This window comes from Mustela lutreola, chromosome 7 (assembly GCF_030435805.1).
Source record: "Mustela lutreola isolate mMusLut2 chromosome 7, mMusLut2.pri, whole genome shotgun sequence".
NCBI lineage: Eukaryota > Metazoa > Chordata > Mammalia > Carnivora > Mustelidae > Mustela > Mustela lutreola.
The window spans coordinates 116,576,207-116,599,227 of NC_081296.1; the positions used below are offsets into that span (position 1 = coordinate 116,576,207).

At 38.8% G+C, this 23,021-nt stretch overlaps 1 protein-coding gene across 3 annotated transcripts in view; it reads right to left on the reverse strand.

The window, feature by feature from the left end:
- PPP2R5E (protein phosphatase 2 regulatory subunit B'epsilon) overlaps window positions 1-22,955 on the reverse strand; it is a 148,099-nt gene extending 125,144 nt beyond the window's left edge. For 2 of the 3 annotated variants that reach the window (XM_059182272.1, XM_059182270.1), the window contains exons 1-2: window positions 22,824-22,955; window positions 20,243-20,406 (exon numbers count right to left, since the gene is read on the reverse strand). In XM_059182272.1, the coding sequence (XP_059038255.1) occupies window positions 20,243-20,399 (157 nt within the window). In that variant the 5' untranslated portion in view covers window positions 20,400-20,406; window positions 22,824-22,955. The remainder of the gene's footprint in view (window positions 1-20,242; window positions 20,407-22,823) is intronic. The other variant, XM_059182271.1, reaches the window with a different exon arrangement.
- Between the last annotated feature and the right edge of the window lie 66 nt (window positions 22,956-23,021).

Below are 23,021 nucleotides of genomic sequence, written 5' to 3' on the forward strand. Positions count from 1 at the left end.
AAACTTGGCTCTGGGGGCGCCTGGGTGGCTCAGTGGGTTGAAGCCTCTGCCTTCAGCTCAGTTCATGATCCCAGGGTCCTGGGATCGAGCCCCGTGTTGGGCTCTCTGCTCATCAGGGAGTCTGCTTCCCCCTCTCTCTCTGCCTGCCTCTCCTCCTACTTGTGATCTCTGTCTGTCAAATAAATAAATAAAATATATTTTTTTAAAAAGTTGGCTCTGGTTGCTGTGGAGATCATAGAGGGGGAGGGCAGAAGCAGGGCACCTGTGAGGACGCAGACACTGAGTGGTCTGCACTTAGGGGCAGCATAGGAGGTAGTGAGAAGTAGTTAGAGGTCCAGATGTATTTCAAAACAGAGGCAATATCTATCCACTGAACCAAAATAGGAAGTCCTCAGAATATCTGTGGCAGGCTGCAAAACTGGCCACAAATTCTTCCCCTTGTGCCCATGCCACGGCAGTACACTCGGAGCTCCACCCACAAGAGATGGAGTCTGCCCCCCGGAAGTTCAGCTGGCTTCTAACCAACTTCGGCCAAAGCGGTAACTGCAAACACAAATGCAAGAAGAGAACTGAAAAGTGCTTAGCAGTTGTGCTTGTCCTTTCTTACTGCTCTAGAGAACCCCACAACCCACCACGTAAAGAACTGCAGGCTAACCAGCTGGATGCTGAGACTCACACACCCCAGACACCCCTGTAGCCACAACCGACCAACAGTCAAGCCAACCATCAGATACGTGAATGGGACCATCAGCTGCCAGCTGACTGCAGGTGCATGAGTGAATCCAGCAGAGACCAAGACAATCACGCAGCTGAACCCAGTCCAAACTGCCAAACCACAGGAGGACGAGCTTAATAAATGGCTATTGTTTTAAGCCACCAAGTTCTGGAGTGGTTTGTTAAGCAGCAAAAGCCAATTCAGTATCTTTTTAGCCCTCAAATTAAACGTAAGCCACTAAGCCCTCTGGGTTTCTCTGATGGCATTACCAAAATTAATTAATTAATTAATCAAATTCTAAAGTAAACTGATGCAGAATGGGCATAATGTTGATGAGCTGATTAGAAAAGGAGAGGGCACAAGTCACAAATTACTGTGTAACTCTAGCTCATTGAAGTGCTGTGTATGACAGCCAAGAAGCAGCGTTCTTTGTGCAGTAAAATCACCAAGATAAGTATCTCAGAAAACGGTGAGAATAAGAGATTTCACACCAACAGCATTTATCTTTTCAATGCCCCACACACCATTTCTGAAAATTGCTGAGTACCCTCCCACTGAACATCAAAAATAATGTTTTTCAAGGTTATCTATTCAAATAGATGAGCAATTAAAGCTCTTTCCTTACAGAAAAAAAAAAAAAAAAAAACAATAATATTAAAGAGATGACGAGCTGAACTTCTTTTGACTATTACAGACAAATGAGTAAATGGATGATGGGTAGATGGAAGATGGAAGGACAGACCAAACATACATACACATCAAATCATACTTTGATTATTAATTACTTGAAATATAAGCATTTATGCTATACAAAAAGAATCCTGTATATATTTCCTCATGTTACCACTGCTTACATAAAGCCTTAATCTAATGATCACCAATGGTCAATGGCTCATTTTATTCCCAGTAGTTTGCTTACTTTTATTAGCTTGGGAAACAGACACATGACTACCCTTCTGTTTTTTAATTAAATTTCTTTAATGTCAAGGTAGAAAGTGAAACCCTCTATTTCTGTTCCCCAAAGATAATCACTGTTAAGAGTCTCTTTGCATCTCTTTCTAGAGTCTTTTTTTTTTTTTTTAAGATTTTATTTATTTATTTGACAGAGAGAGAGAGAGAACAAGTAGGCAGAGGGACAGGCAGAGAGAGAGGGGGAAGCAGGCTCCCCGCTGGGGAGCCAGATGTGGGGCTCCATCCCAGGACTCTGAGATCATGACCTGAGCTGAAGGCAGAGGCTTAAGCCACTGAGCCAACCAGGTGCTCCTCTACAGTCTTTGAAAGCTGTATGTCTGACACTGCAACTTTTAAAACCAAAACATTTATAATTCTTTCAAGCCATCCCATAAATCAAGTAGACTCCTATCTATACGTGTTTTCTATCAGAGCTTTTCAAACTTCATAAAAATCTAACAGTCAAATTTATTATATACGATGAATGGACCGATTTCTGAAATACCCCATCTATTAAAACCAAAAAGAACTCAACAGCAGTGAATAATCAACTCTCCCTCAAAAAAAAAAGAAAGAGAAAGAGAAACCTGAGTATTTAATGGGGGAGGGGAGGTGGATTACCTTTTAGAACTGAAACAGAAACTGTTTGGATGGTTAATGAAAGCACTCGCCAGAGTCTATGGGCCTATGTTACATTTGACATGCGGGAATGAGGCTTTAGAAAGTAAGAAAATTCCTGGAGACAGATCTTGATTGCCTCCGTTTCCGAAGATAAGGCTCAGCAAAGAAAGGGCCTCCCAGGATCATGACTGGCCTGTGCAGAAAATACACTGCATATCCTTCAAGTACCAAAGACAAGGACAGGACAAGGAAAGATAGTCTTACCAAAATATGCACAGCAAAAGGAAGAGCCCAGAAAATGAGGTTTCTAGTAAAAGAAAATCTTCCCAAATACTGTACAGAGATTTTCAAAAATATGAGCCACTAAGTGTGCTTTTTGTGTTCCCTAAAAATTTAGCAAACCACATCAAATCCTTGGACCTCTTATTATACTACTACTCACTAATGAAGGGATAGAGATGTGAATAACCTAAAATGCACTTCTTCCTGAGTATTAAAAAAAAAAAAAAAGTACCAATTGTGGGGGGGCAAGGGGAAAGGGAGCAGACTTCCTGCAACAGCAAACAGAAACTTTTCCTTTTTAATTATGTTTGCTGAAGGCTAGAATTAAAATAAGTTTTTTAAATTTCCTGAATACACATCAAACAAAAAAGTAAAGACAGACTGAGTGAAAAGTCCATCTAAGAAGAAAGAGAAACTACACAGAGGAACAGAGTAGTAACTTCTACGGCACTTAACTTTCATTAATCATGATGAGTGTCTGAGCTGACATAAATCCCTACAAGGCAAGGGGGGCCAGAGCAAAAGGACTAGACATCACACTCTCTCCCACAGCTTACATCCCCTCCACACAACCCTCTCCCCACCCCCCAGAGGAGACTTACACAGTTAAAACTGATTTTCAAGTCCTGGGTTCCAGCCCAGGGAAAGGTTTTTCTATGATGTACCTCGAGGAACACACCAAAGTGCCAGGTTAGTGCCAGCACCAATTCTTGTGAACCAACAAGTCTCTGGTTTAAACCCTGTATGTGACAGGAAACCAAGCTGCTTTTATTGTCAAGTCTGCACTAAAATTCACAAGGTGTTTGTACACTAATTCTGCTCTCCAAAGCTGATCAAATAAATACTGCCCAATAAAGACCTCACTATATTTTGCTATCTGAATAATCACCACACTCATTCAGTCACTGAATAAACACTCATTCCATGTCTCCTAAACTCCAGACTCAGCCAGCTCTCAAACCGGAAACAAAGACTTGGGCCCAGAGCCTTTCAAAGTTCTCGGGGGACCTTTGATAATCATGGGCCTTTCAGAGACTGTGCTCTGTCCAAAGCAGCACCTTTTCAGCTAAGCAGTACAGGCCACAATCATAAACCTTTGTCTTTAAAACTATGTTCAGTTTATTACCCAAAACTCTCATTTAAAAATATATATATATTCTTTCAAAAAGTATTTAGCACACAAATGAGAAAAGAGAAAGGAATGAGTAAGAAGTTATGAGTCAACACTGCTTCATATCCATGAAGAGTTCCCTCTCTACCTGAAAGGATGGTTGCACTCAGCAGGTACCCACTGAGCAGCAAAGATGTGAGGGGGGCGCTATCTTGAACAATGGAAATACAATTATGAGTGGACATGGTCTCTGACTTCAAGGACAGAAATCATTATAATAACTATCAATTTCCCATTGTGTGCCACATCTGTACTGGTCCAGGCATTTCACATACACCATCTCTCAAACTAATGCTGCAAGGCAGATGCTATTATCACCACTTTACAGATAAGCAAAGTTAGGCTCTAAAGTCACCCAGCTTGCAAGGAACACTGACTGGAATGCTAAGACTGGCTGGCTGGCTACAAACCTATTCTCTTCCGATGACTTGACCTTGCTGCACAGGCAACATCTTTGAATTGTAATCATCAGTCTCCCTAGCTTCCCATGCTACTTCTATATTTCTGAACTGCTCACAGCTCTACACAGCCCTAAGCAAACCCACCTGCAAAACAACTAAAGGAAGGGAAAATACAGTAGTCCCCACTTATCCACGGTCTCCCTTTCTGCAGTTACCCACAGCCAACCTTGGTCCAGAAACAGATGATCCCCCTTCTGACTTACCATCAGAAAATCAATAGTAGCCTAACTCTAGGTCACGCGGCCTACATCATTCACCTCACTCCATCTCATTACATAGGCATTTTATCATCTCACATCATTACAGCAAGGGGGTGTACAGAACAAAGATATTTTGAGAGACAGACCACAGTCATATAACTTTCATTATAATATGTTGTTTTAACTCTCATTGTTGTTAATCTCTTACTATGCCTAATTTATGAATTAAACTTTATCACAGGTATATACTACAGGAAAAACCATATTATATGGAGGGTTAGGCACTTTCTGCATTTCAGGGTTTTGAAACATAACTCCCACAGCTAAGGGAGCTATTACACAGAAAAGAAAAAACAAATGTCAAAAATTTATTTTTTAAAATATGTTAAATAGATGGGAGGAGAGAAGCACCTGCGTGGCTCTGCTGGTTGAGCATCTGGCTCTTGGTTTCAGCTCAGGTTATGATCTCAGGGTCCTAGGATCAAGCCCCGAGACCTACTCAGGGGTGAGTCTGCTGGAGATTCTCTCCCTTTACTCCTTCCCCACCCCCTCATGCTCCCTGAAGGGCTCTGTCTTGACTGAAGCTTTCACTGCTCAATCTGTAACTCTTTATTTAAAATCTTTAGGATAAAAAGTAAGAACTCAAGGTAGAACAGAAAACATGATCATCTACTCAAGAAGGCATCTTGGAAGAAAGAAATCTGATCGACATTCCAATTCAACTACACTTATGGAACTCTAACCTCTCAGGGGTTTCTTGGTACCTGGGTTTCCCTCATTACGTACCCACTTCAAATATATGTACACGTTGGTCTTGTGAACATATTCACTCACATTCAGTTATTTTATTTGAATTCAGCATGAAAGACAAAAATTCAGAGGGCTGAATACATTTTCTTGTCTCGATAGAAACTGAAGACCTGGGATGCCTGAATGGCTCAGTGGGTTGGGCCACTGTCTCATGACCACTCAGATCATGATCCTGGGGTCCTGGGATCAAGTCCCACATCGGGCTCCTTGCTCAGTGAAGAGCCTGCTTCTCTCTCTGCCTCTGCCTGCCACTCTGCCTGCTTGTGCACTCTCTCTGACAAATAAATAAATAAAATCTTTAAAAAAGAAAGAAACTGAAGACCTGTCAAAGACAATATTCATTATCTTGAGATAAGTTCGAGAAATGAGTGGCTTACACACCGTGATAACTATAACTTCCCATGAGAAAAAGGAAAAAAAAAAAAACTTTCTCATTTTTTTCGAGTCTTCGAATGAAGACTAAATACAGGTTTCGTTGCTCATCAGAATTACATGTATACGGGGGACGCCTGGGTGGCTCAGTTGGTTAAGCAGCTGCCTTCGGCTCAGGTCATGATCCCAGCCTCCTGGGATCAAGTCCCACATCGGGCTCCTTGCTCACAACTGCCTCTGCCTGCCATTCTGTCTGCCTATGCTCACTCTCTCCCCCCACTCTCTCTCTGATAAATAAATAATAAAATCTTAAAAAAAAAAAAAAACAAAAGAATTACATGTATACAACAAATCCAGTAATTTCAGTTCATAAAAATAGTTTTAGGTAAAAAACTCACAAATAGAGAAAAAATTTCTAACACATGAAATTCATATTGTAAGCCACCTGCACCAAAGATACTTTTGCAAACTCCTAGCAACTCCTTTAAATTTCCTTTTTTCAGATTTTTCAGTGCTCCCACTTAATGAACGATGTTAGGTTAATGGCTGTGTTCTATCTCCAGGTAGCATCCACCAACCTCTTAACTTCATTCAGCAACCACCAACAGTCCTTCCCAAGGTTTCACAGTGACAATGTTCACTGTCATCACGCACATCCAACCCCCCAATTTCCCCAATGCACCACACACACCAGAGCTAGGCAAGACAGGTGAATTCACTGCTTTAACATCTGTCATAAAGCAACACAGTTCACACGTGCCTAGACTAGTCCTTGGGTTCTATAAAATACTGACTTTGACAGCTTCCAAATGTTACTTCACTCAAAAATTTTTTTCATTAGCAAATGTAACAGTGATAAGTTCCTTTACTTAAAAGATTTAGTTTATGGATAAGCTTAATGGATTTTAAAAAACAAACACCCACTTTCCTAAACACAGAACACAAAAATAGATCACCTTTACAAGATCCACTTGAAATCCAAGTCATAAAATACAGATTAAGTAGTACTGATAAATAATGATAACAGCAATGATAAAGATAGCTAACACTGACATAACACTCACCGTGATCTAGGCCCTGCTCTTAGCATTAACTATGTTAACTTGCTCAATCCTCAAAACCACCCTATGGAGAGGTTCTTGATCTTTCTTTTCTAAATGAGTAAAGTAAAACTTCAGGACTAACTCACCAACAAAGAGGCAAATAGCTGCTCAGTTATCCTTGTTTATGGAGAGAAAAGAATATCCATCATGAACTATGATACCCTAATGTGAAGAAATTATTCTCTTAACAGACAGTACATTATAAACAGCCTTGCTCAAAAACGGGGGGGAGGGGAGAGGGAATGTCTTCACTCTCTCTACATTAACACATGTAAGAAAAATAATATTCCATTAAGTAAAACTGTAAAAAAAAACACATAGATTTCACTAAGATTCTGTTAATTTTGAATATAGATTTGCACTCACAGGAATGCACATTGTTTGACTTACCATGAAATGATTCTATAATCATTTTGAAATCCATTAACCATTGAGGTATAAGAGTGATGTTCTAAGTACTATCAAAACTCCAGACTCCCCCATTTTATTTATTTTGTTGGACTCTCTCACAGGTCAGAGTCTGAGATAATCCTAGATGAAGCTTTCCTCCTTATGTAAACCATCACAAATCCAGTTCTGCTTCAAGCACTAGATCTGAAAGCACATACTCAACTTTTACCACCCACAGAATGCAGCACAGATAACGCTCAATAATTTAAATCATAATAGCTCGGGAAAACTTAAAATTAGCAAGTGATGAGGAGGTGGATTCAATTTTTAACTTCATTCAATTTGCCAAATTTAAAATACTTTCAATTATTTATTTTTCCAATCTTCACAGAAACCATAACACCACCAACGTTAATTGCTTTGCCTAACTGTGGTTTTACTGTTGCCTGCATTCTCATTTAATGAACATCAACTGGTGCTGACAGTAATTCCAGCTCTAATCTTCTAAACTTTTATTCTCTTAATGAATTAAATCTATTGTATTATGTCCCCCACTATTCCAAGCAGCAGTTCATAAATCAGTGAATCAAAACACATGAAAACTTAAGATCATGCACTTAATAACAGAGTGCCATCTGTAGAGTATATGGGTTGACCCACAGATGGATTTTCCTTAGTTTTAAAGGGACTCAGTATGTTTCTTACATTTTGTACATTTCATGTTTATAGCCTGTCAGTAAACTAGTAATTTTGTTTTTTAAGATTTTATTTATTTGACAGAGATCACAAGTAGGCAGAGCGAAAGGCAGGCGGGGGTGGGGAGGTGTGGGGGGGGAGCAGACTCCCTGCTGAGCAGAGAGCCTGATGGGGGACTCAATCCCAGGACCCTGAGATCATGACCTGAGCAGAAGGCAGATGCTTAACCCACTGAGCCACCCAAGCACCCCTAGTAATGCTTTTTTAAGCAAGCAATCATCAATTTGTTCTCAAAGAAACCTCAGTATTATAAAATGACAAGCAAAGTGTTACCATAACAAGAGAATTTTTTAAAATTCCAACACCAACAATAAGACTATCTCAAAGTAATTACAACACTGTTAACAAAAACAATTTTTAGCTTAACACAAGAATATATAAACATGAGGGGGAGATATTATTCCCCACGACTGGGTAGGGAATTTATGGGTGATTTATATACTCAGCGATCGGTATTTACAGACAGGTACAAATGCTCTTAGGATCAAGGACAAACTTCAACCCAGCCAGAATGATTTGGCTCCAGCAACCTCAGTAGCCCCATCAAACTTTGAACTCCAGCTACAATCAATGGCCTTTTGAGAAGAACCACATCCACCTTCTTGTTTTGCTCACCACGGTGTTGTCAGGGCAGTGCCTGGTGCATTACACTGCTTAGTACAAATGTGAGGAGTGAATGAACTGAATCACGCAGCCCACAGAACAATCACAAAAATGAGAACACAAGGCCCTTGTAGGAGACTACTTAGCCAGCTCATACAGTGACTCCTTTTACTCCTTTTACTCCTTTCTTCATACACACTTTGAAAAACATTTGCACACAATTCATTTCACTGAAACCTCATCATAATTTGAGAGTATGAGAACAGGGTCTATCACTCCTAAACCCAAAGGCATCTAAAGTATGTACCATTTCTAGAACATCTTGCTAAACCAGGAAAGCCTAAATAAATTCCACCATTAGTTCAAATGCCTTTTACAATGTTAAGATAGAAATCTAAATACAACAAAATATAGCTCCACCCAACATCTTTAAGGAATCACTAAATCTAGGAAGTAATGCACTAAGTTTCCTCAGCAGCCAAAGCCTATGTCAAAGTTCCTTAAGCCTAAAACCTTAGAGACAGATATCCACCTAGATCCAGCCACATGCCAGATAATTCTTAGGTCTACTGAGTTTCAGAACTTCAGCTCAAATGTTTTTGATTAAAATGGTGTCTTTAAGTTTTCTTAAAGTGAAACGAATATTGTTTCTGGATGACTGGTTACTATGAAGGATACTAGTTAGTTAAAACAGTTGTAGATGGAGTTGAAGAGGCGACAATAGAAGGATGTATGGAAGACAGCGTAGTTCAGAGTATCAACACTTTCTTTTACTTTTTTTTTAAGATTTTATTTATTTACTTGACAGACAGAGATCACAAGTAGGCAGAGAGGCAGGCAGAGAGAGAGGGGGAAGCAGGCTCCCTGCCAAGCAGAGAGCCCGATGTAGGGCTTGATCCCAGGACCCTGGGATCATGACCTGAGCCAAAGGTAGAGGCTTTAACCCACTGAGTCACCCAGGTGCCTCCCTTTCACTTTTAAAAAGTCCTTTGTATAAATCTGCTTTCATTTTGACTTTGGCTCACAAATTAAGTATCCTTTGGATACATCACTACTTTTCTGAAAAATTAACCTGATAAGACAAAGCAGGCTTCTGATCCTCAAAAGGAACTTCCCTTTTGCTACCAATGTCTTTGATTTCAAAATACTCACTCATTCAAAAAGAAAAGTGTTTTTTGCTATGATTTCCAACCTGCGAATGTAAGATAGCTAGCTCCTCAGGAGCCTGAACTCACTCTGATTTCCTTACAACAAATGGCAAAGGAGGTATTTCCTTCCACTTCCAGATATTGTCTTCTGGAGGCAGTCCGGTAAAAGGCTAATTCCAGAGCCTCTATCTTCCTTATTAGAAGATAGGACTTTTTTCCTGAAATGCTGCCAAGTCCCAATTTTCTCCATGTTTTTTTAATGTTTTAACATTTTACTTAAACAGTGTTGCAGGCACCAGCAACCACGAATTAATTAAATTACAATGTAACACCACCAGAAGGTAAAAGTCTCTCATGATGCCTACATAAATAGATAAACTTTTGCCAGATCTCTTCCCTCACAAGATCTGAAACAAGATGCAGGTCCTCAGGAGTGACTCAAAGAAAGATCGATGACAAAAAGAAAGATAAAGGAAGGAATATTTATTACACAACCAACTGTATATTAGGCAACCTACCCACATTATCTCCCTCCTCACAACGACATTGGGAATTGTGAGTCCCATTTTACGGAAGATGTTAAGTAACTAAATAACTAAGCTCAGTTCACAAAGCCAGATTACTACCTAGACTTGAACCGCCACCCTTTCCTACTTAAGCTAGCTCCTAAGGATGTAAAGATGAATGGCAAAGAACACCACTGCCACAGTGCTCCACAGTGCTACCAGGTTACCAAACCCAAACCATTCCATGACTGACAGGACTTTATCAGAACAGGGTGAGTCCAACAGGATCCAGAGTGGCATCTTCCCCTCTCTCCCTGCCTCTCCCTCACCTTTGCAATCATCAATACCGGCTACCCTTCATGCCTGCCTCTTAGCAGCACTGCTTAGCCTTTCTAAGGAGCCAACTCTGAGGTCTGCTACTCTTCTGTGATTCCTTCCGTCACTCCTTCCGTCACTCCCCACCACCCACACGGCTATTACTGGCCTGGCTCCTAGCCCTCTTCTCTTCTCCACTTCTCTTTTCATCACTTCAATCTCCCCACAATTTTCAAGGTTCTGGCAAGAGGCAATAAAATAGTTCACTTGGTAAATCATCCTAGTACAGCAAGAGCAAGATGGTGGTTGGCTCCAGTGCTCACCCATGTTCATGCACAAAAAGAGAGAAGGCACTGGCTTTGGGACCAGAGAGGCCTGCAGTCCCGATCCTGGCTCTCTCTGATGTGATGAGGAAGTCATAGAGCCCTCAGGTAACGACAAACATCCCTTGTTATTGGTTCTGTTGGGAAGGTTCAGTGTGACACCAGGAGCTTTACAGTATCACTTTGCTACTGCTCAATAAATCTTGCTTGCTTTGCTGCCTACCAAAAAATTAACTGATTAATTAATTAATTCTCTTTGACATCAAAAAGAACTAAAAGGAGAAACAAGCAGAAATTTTTTGTCAGGCGATCTTCCTTCTACAGAAAGGAACTATACGACAAATTCTCTCCTCAAGTGAGGAAACCAATACCCACCACCCAAAGCAGTAGCTCCTAGCCTTCAGGGAAACTCCTTGGAGAACCTGATGAAAGCTCTGAACCCCTTGTCCATAAAAATGATAATCTGTACAGAGACATAAAATACCGCCTGGAATTTCAAGAGTCAAGGGCCCCCCGCAACCCACCCATCAACAGCAAGGTAAGAGTCCTCGAGAAAGAACTATCTCCATACTTTTTTTTTTCATCTATGTACTTCTTAAATGGGCAAAATCTTAATTCAGATTTTGTTTCTTTAAGGCGCAACAAATTTTAAAACTTGGACAAAAACCTCCAGAACGTAAAGAAAAGCTTTCTCATTCCACTCTTCACATCTCTCTGGCTTAGAACAAAATGCTACAAAATACGGCTCTACAGCTGAAGAGGTTCTCTCTTCCAGGCAAAATCTCAAAACAAAGATGTGCTCAGGGCCAGTGCATGTGTTGGGGGGAGGGGTAAAGGAAAAGGAGGTACCAGAATTAAATATTAGATCATCTATACATTTTATATTTCAGTATCATCTTTTTTAATTTTCTGTATTTGTGCATTTTCTTAATGTGCATTATAGTTGTCTAATTGCACATGTATTCTATACATAAACAAATACATACGTTATTTTTTACTGATATGAGTAAGCAATGACAAAAAGAGATTAGAGATCCTGTCCTAGTAGATGACTTGCAAAATAAACTTATCAAACAATAATTTTACCTGGGAACCCTCCACGAATGGAATTTCCCTTGGAAATAATTCCATTATCTACTTTATGCTCTTATTCCTGAAATGAGAAGCCAGTCTGAAACTGATGTTAACTGACCAGTAATGCTGAGATTGTTCCATAAGAACTAGTTCTCCTTTTGGCTTTAAGAGTCTGATTTGCAGAGTTCTACATGCTCCATATTTTTCTTCCTTAAATGGAAAAAACCCGTGTAAAGTATTGAGAGAATAGAAATCAACTGAAAAACTCAGGTAAGCATTTTTCTATAACACAGCTTTTCCTGCAACTGTAACAGTTAATATTCTTCAACTCCTACTATGTATCTAACACTGAGATAAATGTTTTAGTTACTTTATGGCACTTAATCTGACTATATGAGGTGGGTTCTAATACTCTCCCAATTGGGAGATAAAAGAAAACTTTGCTTAAAAGTCACATTAATTTGAAGAGCCTCAAAATTCAAACCCATGGGTATGCCCCCTCAGGGCCTCCATTCTTACCTCGGGGAGGCCACCTGTCTCACTTAGATAACATGTTATATGTATTAGGCACTTATTGTTACATATTGGGCAAAAATAAAATAACATAATAACATTATTTTTATCCCATCAATATGTTCATCACATGTCTAATTCTACTGTAATATAAAAATACAATCCCATATTTGTTTTCAGGAAATCTGCAAATATGAAAGGTAGAAAAGTATTAAGTAGTAAAACAGGATGCTATGCCATCATTTACAAACAAACCAAAGAACTACCTTACCCAGCATTTTAGAAATATCTAGAAACTTTACTCTTCTTTTGCAAGCACTACAAAATCTAATTAATATTAAGAGCTAACGTTATTGTAAGACAAAAGTTTTAAAGATAAGAAAATTTAACCATAAAACCCTGTTCTGAAAGTCCATTATAATATTCAGATATGCTATTCCCTCTTAAACTATGTAAAGAAAGAAAGTCTGGTGATTTGATTAGCCCTCAATTCAGTCCTCAAACATCAGCAGAAAAAAGTGTTCCATCTGCTGCAAAAGGCCAAGTGATGAGTCCCCTAAGTAAAAGGAATCACTCTTAGTATGTCACATATAAAATCCCCTCTATCCTCTCCCCACAAGATATTTCTGTTCCTAACCTGAAACATTCAGAATTACCAAAGCGTAAGTCCTCACTCAATATTTTAAGTGAACACTCAACAATTTGATCCTTTAAAAATATCAAGTCTTCATTAAACAAGTTTGTAACTTTGTGTAAATTATAACTTGAAATAAAACTTGCATGACCTGGATTTGGGGGGAAAAAAATTTAGTACTTAGGAAGAAAAAAGAAATGTTCATACTATTATCACTAACAATTTAGATGTCAACCCACAATGTTAATTGGCCAACAAATATTTATTGAATGCCAACTATGTACTAGGCACTAATCTAAGCCCTAGAGGTACAGAAATAAGATTTCTACACTGAAGATTATATTCTAATGGGGCAGGAGAAAGAGATAACACACAAGTGAACTAACAAAGAAACTAATTTCAGATTATAAATATAATGCAAAAAACGATAGACTGATAGGAACTTCAAAGAAGACTATTTTTTAGGGACGCCTGGGTGGCTCAGTTGGTTAAGCAGCTGCCTTCGGCTCAGGTCATGATCCCAGCGTCCTGGGATCGAGTCCCACATCGGGCTCCTTGCTCCGCAGGGAGCCTGCTTCTCCCTCTGACTCTGCCTTCCACTCTGTCTGCCTGTGCTCGCTCTCACTCTCTCTCTCTCTCTTACAAATAAATAAATAAAATCTTTAAAAAAAGAAGACTATTTTTTAAAAAAAGTCAGGAGGGGCCAGTTCCTAAGAAAGTCCCATGGTGCAATGAAACTTGAAGAATGACACTAAGTCAGGGAAAGAAAGTTCTAGGTAGAAAGGGACACCTCGCCTTACGAAAAGATTAATTTGGCACCTAAATATTTTATGTCTGGGCTGAGTCATACACTAGAGAGATCCACATTACGATGAATTCTGTTTATAGCTTACCATATTTACTGTTATGTGTCTAATGGATATGTGTACATATACAGCTAACATAATACTCAGAAAATAAGAATACAATTCCCAATCTTTTGGTCTAACCCAAAAGTTCTTAACTGGGGAAAGAGCAAGAATCATACGGCAAAATCGTCTAGAATCTGAGATAAGCAGTTAACTGTGCTCTCCCAAAAAAAAGCCCACTCATAGAAACTTTACAGATTAATTTTAGGAGGGTCTTAGAACATAAAAGCCCAAACACAATGCCCATACCTCATCCCCAACCAGAAATCCATGAACCCAAGGTTACAAACTAAGCAGTAATTATCATACTCAGATGGTATATGAATACAAGTTGCTATCCTACTTTTAAATGATTATAAATCAGATATGCTTACTCTCAAAATCTTTTGGCCCACATACAACTCTATGTGGGACTTTTCTCTATGCTATAAATTATTAGGATATATAAAGAAAAAACATTTCCCCCTAAAAGTAAATGAAATACCTCCTCACTACAACTAAGTATAATCTTTCACACATGAAAACACAGCAACTGACATTTGGTTTTGTGCAAAATCTTATAATTTCTTCCCAAAAAGAAAAATGTTGCCACATTGTCACAAAGGCTGCAAAGCTGAATGTTATTACCTATTAACTTATATTCTTCTAGTTCAGAAGAAAACTTATGATTATTTCTCAAAACCACACACACAGAGACACACACACACTTTTTCACTTGCCAATTTAGCTATCAAAAAAACATGTATCATTAATCCAAGGTACAAACTAGAACAATGGGTTGGGTTTTTTTTTTTAAGATTTTTAAAAATTTATTTGACAGCACAAGAGAGAACAAAGCAGGGGGAGCAGCAGGCAGAGGGAGAGGGAGAAGCAGGCTCCCTGCTAAGCGGTAGGGCTCAATCCCAGAACTCCAGGATCTGAGCTGAAGGCAGATGCTTAACCGACTGAGTCACCCAGGTGCCCCTAGATCAATGGTTCTTTCTTGATTCAAACACCCCTTTGAGAATCTGAAAAATACACTGTAATTCTCCCATTTAAAAAATGGATATACACATACAAAATGTGCACCTCATTTCAGGCTGCAAAGTGCATTTCAAATTCAGCGAAAGGTTTAAGAATGTCTTCATCTTCTACAGAAGACTATTATCACTGATTGCTTCTGGGAAGGGCAAGTAGGAGAACCAAGTCAGGAAGAAGATTTTTCACTATACATCCTTTCGGATTCTTTGAGATCTGAACCATGTAACTATATTACCTATTCAAAAATAAATTTTAAAAAAACCAATACACTAAAAAATGTAGCAGGATACCAATGTATTTGGTGAGGATCTCCAAATAAAAGTGTTTAAAATAATCTGTCTATGAAATTCAATAGATGTGCAAACTGTTTCTCCCAATTTTTTGGTTGAAAAAGATTCATCCCTACAAAACATGGTCTTGTTTCATAGTTGAGAAATTTCCAATTTCAACTTTTTGCTGAAAAAATATAAAAAGTGAAATAATAATTCCACATTGTTCATATTTTAACTCCTAAAATCCCAGTCAAATAACGCTAGCTAGTATTTACTGAATGTGGCATTGCCATATCTACTGACTACTACTATCATCCCCACTTGATAGTCAAGAAAACCAAGGCTCTCAGGAGTTAACATACTTGTCCCATACAACATAACTAGTGAGTAAGGCAGGACTCTTCCAAGTAACAAGGCCCATGTGCTTTCTCCCAGGTGACACTGCACAGTACAAGGAAAATGGCAAACACTAAAATAAAGGACATTATTCCTTAAGAAAATAATGTCATCATAAATACACCTTAAGGCACTAACCCATTATAACAATTGGGACTTACTTCCTTACACACTACACAAAGCAGAAATGGATGAAAAAGAATGATCCCCTCAACAAATCAGAAAAGCATCAACATTAGTTTTAAATTGGGATTTTTAAAACCTCACAAACTGTCACCCTAAAAAATAAAAATGTAAGCTGAATCACATGCCTAGAGATTTAAAAAAAAGAAGAAAAAAAGGTTTTCATTGAAGAAGGAATTTAAAGAAACACAGTGTTACAGATCTAAAAGTTTTAACAGCAAGGGGCAGAGTTTCTGCTGAAGAGTATCTCCAGTCATCACAGGTTTTGGAATGTTTAATTATTGAATGTCTGAACTATTAGGAAAATGCCTTAAAAACATATAAAGAATTATGAGGCTAGAAATAATGACATACTCTCATTATAATTCCACCTTCAAAGAGGTGGTTCTTGTCAAAAATATTTCACTCAAATCTAAACTTGCATAAGCTATTAATTAAGGTCAAAGAAAGAAGGAAACAGGTCATAGGGAGGATGGGGGCGGGGGGGATTAATCACCTAACCTAGAAGTACTACTAAGGCTACTACTACTTAGTATTACTATGATGATAATAATGATAAATATGTGTGTATATATTTCCTAAGTGTTTTTTTTATTTTTTTTTTAAGATTTTATCTGTTTATTTGTCAAAGAGAGAACATACAAGCAAGGGGAGCGGCAGGCAGAGGGAGAAGGCTCCCCACTGGGCAAGGAGCCCAATGTGGGACTCCATCCCAGAACCCTGGGATCGTGACCCCAGCAGAAGGCAGATGCCTAACCGCTGAGCCACCCAGGCGCCCCTCCCTAAGTGTTTAGTTTAACTGTCCTTATAGAGATGGATAATTGTCAAAGCTTGCTTCGTATCATGCTGTGTAGGCACAAGGAAAGCATACAAGCCTTTACATAAAGCACTCAAACTTTTACTAATTCCCCTTGAGTAAAAGTCCTTCAAGTTCAAAAACTTTAGGAGTCTCTGGAAACATTTTCAAAAGTATAAAAAGACAGAGAAAATTCAAATGTTTCTACTTCATTATAAATTGCTAAGGAAAACTAGCTATGTTCACAGAACAACATGCTAGCATTGCTTTCTGTTGAAAGTAACATGGTTGATATAAATTACAAGACCCCCACCTATCGGAAAAGAGCAAAAAAGATGAAACTTTTCCTTTAATTTTGCAAGTGAAGAGACTTTTAAAATGCCAAACGCTGGGGCGCCTGGGTAGCTCAGGTAGTTGAATGTCTGCCTTCAGCTCCCAGGATCAGGACCCACGTTGGGCTCTCTTGCTCAGCAAGAAGTCTGCTTCTCTCTTTCACTCTCCCTCTGTACTCTGTCTCTCTCTCACATAAATAAATAAAGTCTTAAAAAATAATAATAATAATTAATAAAATGCTAACGGCCATTATTACATATAAACCAGTCAAATATTATGATGCATATAATAAACATTCTGATAAGGGATACATACAAAACAAGTAATCATTAATGAATACCTAATGTTTCAATTTTCAAAAATTATATATTAAAAAGATGAGTTACAAAATAATACAATTTCTGTTTCAAAGTCCCCTAAAATTAAAGATCTTAAGGACATGAATTTGACTTTATTCTTTAATGCAACCCACAAAATTCACCTGCCATTTATATTACAGTACCAAACAAAATTAATTCAAACCTTCCTATTTGGTCAAAGCAATACTATCAAAAAAAAAAAAAAAAAAAAAGTAATACTACAGAAAATTACATCAGTTACTACCTTTGGCATGCGCACATAATTTGTTCTGGTTTCTCCTAAGGAAATGGTAAAAAATAAAGAAATACCTCCTGTATTTTCTTTATATTCCATAAATTACTCCCTGAAGTGAGAAAACTGCACACAAATAAAATTCAATCCATCGTATGAAAAACAAATGTCATTTAACAAATAAATTCTCTGTAAAAATCAAGAGCAAGTAAACATTTCTGAAATCTACATCTGACTGTTACTTCTCTGTTATTCTACAGATAGGGAAATCGAATTTATGGAATGCTTTCCAGAATATTTTCCCATAACACACTTACTACATAAGAATCATTTTCAGTCTGTCTGGAATTAAGCTGTGGATATATCTAGTACTACATGGTCCTGTTATGCTCCAATTCTCCCACGCTGGCAAAATACACAAGTTCACAAAAATGATATTCCTAGAGAGCAGGGTTCTTGGAAATTTTTCAATATTACCAGACTTCACTTAAAAAAAGGGAAAAGGATATACAAATAGCCAGTAAGCACATGAAAAGATGTTCAACATCATTCATTAGTCATAAGGGAAATGCAAATCAAAACCACAATGAAATACCACTTCACACACACTATGATGGCTATTATTAAAAAAAAAAAAAAAAACAAGTGTTGGTGAGGACGTAGAGAAATTGGAACCCTTGTGCATTGATGGTAAGAATGTAAAATGATACAACTGCTGCGGAAAACAGTCTGGCAATTCCTTAAAAATTGAAATATATGATCTAGCAATTGCACTTCTGGGCATATACCCAAAAGAAGTGAAAGCAGGGGCTCAAAGAGACACTTGTACACCCATGTTCACAGCAGCATTCACAATAACCAAAAGGTGGAAATGGGTCCCCAAGTGTTCAATGACAGATGGATAAATAATATATGGTTTATACACAAAGCAGAATATTATTCAGGCTTACAAGGAAGGAAATTCTAACACATGCTACAACATGGATAAACCTTGAGGACATTATGCTAAGGGGAATAATCCAGTCACAAAAAGACCTAGAGAACAAATCCATAAAGACAGAAAGTGGAATGGCGGTTACTTACCGAGGGGCAGAGGGGAGGAGAGAATGGAGAGTTAGTGTTTAATGGATAGAGTTTCAGTGGGGGGAGATGAAGAAGTTCTGGAGGTGGGTGGTGGTGGTGGGTGCCCAACAATGTCAGTGTCCCTAACGTCACACTTAATGCATACATGAAATAGTTTAAATGGTCAACTTTGTTAGGAATATTTTACCATGATTTTTTTTTAAAAATGAGATATGGAACAACAAAATCTTAAAAAGTGCCAAATTCTTCTCACCCATGCCTTTTCACTACCCACAAAACCAATCAGTGGTCAGTTCAGTTCAAATGTAAATGTTTGCCATAAGCCCCAAGAAATAAATATAACAATAAAGTTTAAAATTCTTTTTAAACCTAAAAAAGTTTAATCGTCTTCCTCAAAATAAAGTCCTTTGCCAGACAGGCATGCTAATAGCTCTTATATGTCTAGTTCGATCAAAAAAGTTGCCAAGGAATCCATACGCCTCTCAACTTTGTATTTCAAGCTTTATCCTTAGAGTTTTTCCTTCATTTGTTTTCTGAAGCCTCACAAAGACTTTTTCATTTTTACCAGCAAAACCTTTAGCTAAAATTTTCTCCCCCACAAACTCATAAGAGTTCATCTCTACAAACTAGTACATGTATCATTTTTACAGTAATCAGAATTCATTTAGTTTCCACCAATTCCAAGTATATACCTCAGAATCTCATTTGTGACTCTAACTCCAAAAAAAAAAAAAAAAGTTCACATGGGGAAAAATAGAAGCCTGAAATATCCTAGGCTAAATTTTGAAGATCTTTTCTAGTCAAACTCCAGTTCTTCTTACAATACCTTCTAATTTCACAAACTGTTTCAGAAGTAAATGTTCATTAACAAATCAGGTTTTCTGGTTTCCTCTGAGCTACGAAAGTGTACTGCTTTGTTCATGTTCCCTTTGTCCTCACTCTTAAGTGTTCAGCAGATAAAAATCTACTTTCAAAGGCAGATTCCAACAGTTTCCATGCTATAAATACTACATTCTGATATATTTCAACCGTGTCTGTTCATAAACATAAAGCAAACAAATGAAAATTAAAAAGAACAAGAAGTGTCCACATATACATACCAAAGGCTGAAAGGCCCAATTTAGAAAAAGCAAATCTCATATTAAAAACTTGTCCTTAATTCATTCCAAAGTAAAGATAAAAGTAGTATTAAACGAGTATGATCATGTTTTCTACATGTATTATCTGAAAACACAATTACAACCATTTTTTATTTTTAAAAATGAATTCTTTCAATCACCACTTTCTGTATGTAAGTTAATGGTATCATCTCCTCTCCTAAGTCTACTTCCTGTGACTAAAACTGTACAATTTGTAGCTGTTATCACATATATGATGTATATACCTAAAGGTCAAGAAAAAATGAAAAACGCAGACCCAGGCATCTTAAAGTTTCTCTGGCATTCAGTTTTTCTCTTTATCAGCGTGAGAGAGGGTCCTGATAACAGGTTTCTTTACATTTGTTCACAGCTATTTATATTAAATTGAGCCCTTTAAAAAGGAAAGTGGGTCTATCTGCCCACAGAGCAGTAACTTCAACATGTCCGAAATCTCCCCTCCCTTCAATTTGCCACACAGAATTTTACAAATATGGAATTCTGCAAAAAGAAGATTAAATACAAATATATAAAGATCAACTGGAAAGGAATCCATCACCTGGTCATGAGCCTTACCTTTTAGCAGCGGCAGAGGTGTTAACTCAATAGGCTTGCCTTGAGACCTAAACTGTGAGGAACTTTGCGACCTCTTCTGTCTGGCTTTTCTGACGGACTTCCGAGAAAATCCGTCTACTTTATCCACTGATGGAGGAGTAGATGGTGCTGAGGACATATCCCTACTGAAGAGAAAGAGGTATCATAAACATATTCCCAAGGTGGAAGCATACGTGTGAATTACACAAATTCGAAAATTCCCATAAACAATATGCATGAAAATTGGAATGTGTGATGAAGAAAGCAATTAAAATCAATTAAGAGGGACGCCTGGGTGGCTCAGTGGGTTAAGCCGCTGCCTTCGGCTCAGGTCATGATCTCAGGGTCCTGGGATCGAGTCCCGCATCGGGCTCTCTGCTCAGCCAGGAGCCTGCTTCCCTCTCTCTCTGCCTGCCTCTCCGACTACTTGTGATTTCTCTCTGTCAAATAAATAAATAAAAAATCTTTAAAAAAAAAAAAAAAAAAAAATCAATTAAGAAAAGTCATACGTTCAATGGGGAAACATGAAAATTTGATGATAAACAGAAGGAATTTAAGTACCATATAAGCAATATTGTAGTTCTAATGCACGGGCTGCTCCCATTCTGATAAGCAATAAAGATGTTCACTGACACTTGAATAAGTCTTCTAAGTCATCTACTCATTTTCTAACTGCACAGCTCTTCTCATCTTGAGATTCCTGAAGTAATTCTGGAGCTATTCTGCCACTGGAAAACTTCCATCGATACTCCCAAGATATTTAATATTATAAATGGGCTCTGGAGTTAAAACCCTTATTTGTACTTCAAGAATCTACACCAAGTATCACAGCAAGGTGAAATTTACAAGTACTGAAACTATGTAGGCACGACTTTTAATGCAATGTGCTGTGTTAGCTATGATAAACTATACCGCACCAGAAATGAGGACAGGTTAGATTACTTTAAACAGAACACATAAAAAGCATAATTAGAAGCATTTCAAAGAAGTCTTCTTTTTGAATGAAGCCATCTTAAGTTATTAAAGCTTAATAAACAGAATTCTGATGAAATCGTGCACCAAAGTTGAAAACAAAAATTCACACCCTACTTTGACAACCAAGTTGAATTCCCTTTAAGTTCATCATCAGATATTAATTTTCATTCCATCAAGCTGATAGAACAGTTCTTTTAGATTTTTTTAACATTCTCAAATTATTAAAATGAAGGCTAGTTCCTAAAAATAACAAGACTTAAGCTCAATTTCATTCTCCAATTTAAACATATGCCATCATTTCCATGGCACTAAGGCTCCATGCAAGATTAATGGCAGACTTGAATAAAAATAATGCATATGGGGGAAATACCGAAATGCAATTACTCACCTGTCATTCCAATACATAAGATAAGTGTTTTCTAACCTCTAAATAAAAAGGTAAAGGAGTTTCTTCCTGAACATGCATGAATAAAAAGTTATCTGGATTATCCGGATTCCGACAAAGTAAAAAAATAACAAAAATTCGTTAAACAAAACCCAGGATCTTAAGGTTTGGAATTTTGAAGTCTTGTTTGATTTTCTTTAAAAAAAAAAAAAAAAGTTTTTAGAAAGCTACCTAATTTAGCCTTAAATAAAATGGGACAGATTCAAAATGGAATTGCAAACTATGAATGACTATGATAGAAGTAAGATCAGTTAAAATTTTTCACAATGACTGCATCAGCAAGAAGTTCCACATCTCATCTCTATGTTGTAAATTTAGGTGCAGCTTTTCCAATGTGGTATGTGAATTATTTAGATTTCATTTAACCCAAACAACGCAAGATTTCGGTAAACCCTGTTCCTTCATCACTCTTTTTGTCTTTTCTTTATTCCTCACCTCCCATCTCTAAAGATGATTTATTGCTGGCATTTTTTTTTTTTTTAAACGCATTTGCCCCTTCTGCCCGCGGCCCAGAATAAACGTCAAGGATCTCAACCCTAAAGCGCTGCAGAACTGAACTTGCAGTAGCAGTGGGTCCGTGCAAAGCCCGGAGAAACAGGTTTCGCCCTGGACCAGGACGCCAGAAGCTTTATCATCGTCTAAGCAGCGGGCACGGGGCATTTCCAAGGTTCAGGATAATCCAAGGGGGGTGCTGGGGTGGAGGAGAAAGACAGGGAAGGGGTTGGTCTGTAAGGATGCTGACATACTCCCTTTGCTACCCCCCCCCCCCGCCCCAAGCCCTGGAGAAGATAAGCTGTTACAGAATCCTCCTCACTACATCAATCGCCCCCCCCCCCCGGCCGGCTTCCCCCCGCCCCCCGTCAGTGGATAAAGGGGGACAAGAATATGCCTCCAATGCCGGAAGGTGGGGGGGGGGGGCGGGGGGAGGAGAGGCAGAGTAAATGGGCGGCATCGTCAGAAGCCTTTGCAGGTAAATCAGACAAGTGGGACGGGCGCTCCCTCTCCCGCACCCCACCCCACCCCACCGCACCCCTCGCCTGCGCCGGCCAGGCCTTCCCGAAGCCGGTGTTCTGCAGGTTCCTGAGGAAGACCTGGAAGAGGAAAGGAAGCGGGCGAGCCGAGGTGCTGGAGAGACGAAGTTACCTTGAAGCTTCTGGGGAAGAATCCGAAGATGATCTGTGGTTTCGAGGGGAGACCGGTGTGAGGGCCGCAGCGGGGGCGGGTGGCGGGACCGGGACGTGCGGGGGGAGGTCCGGACAGCGGCGGGGAGCCCGGGGCGACGGCTGTCCGGCGCGGCGTCCCTCCGGTTCCGCGGCGGCGGCGCCTCTAGGCCTCACGGCC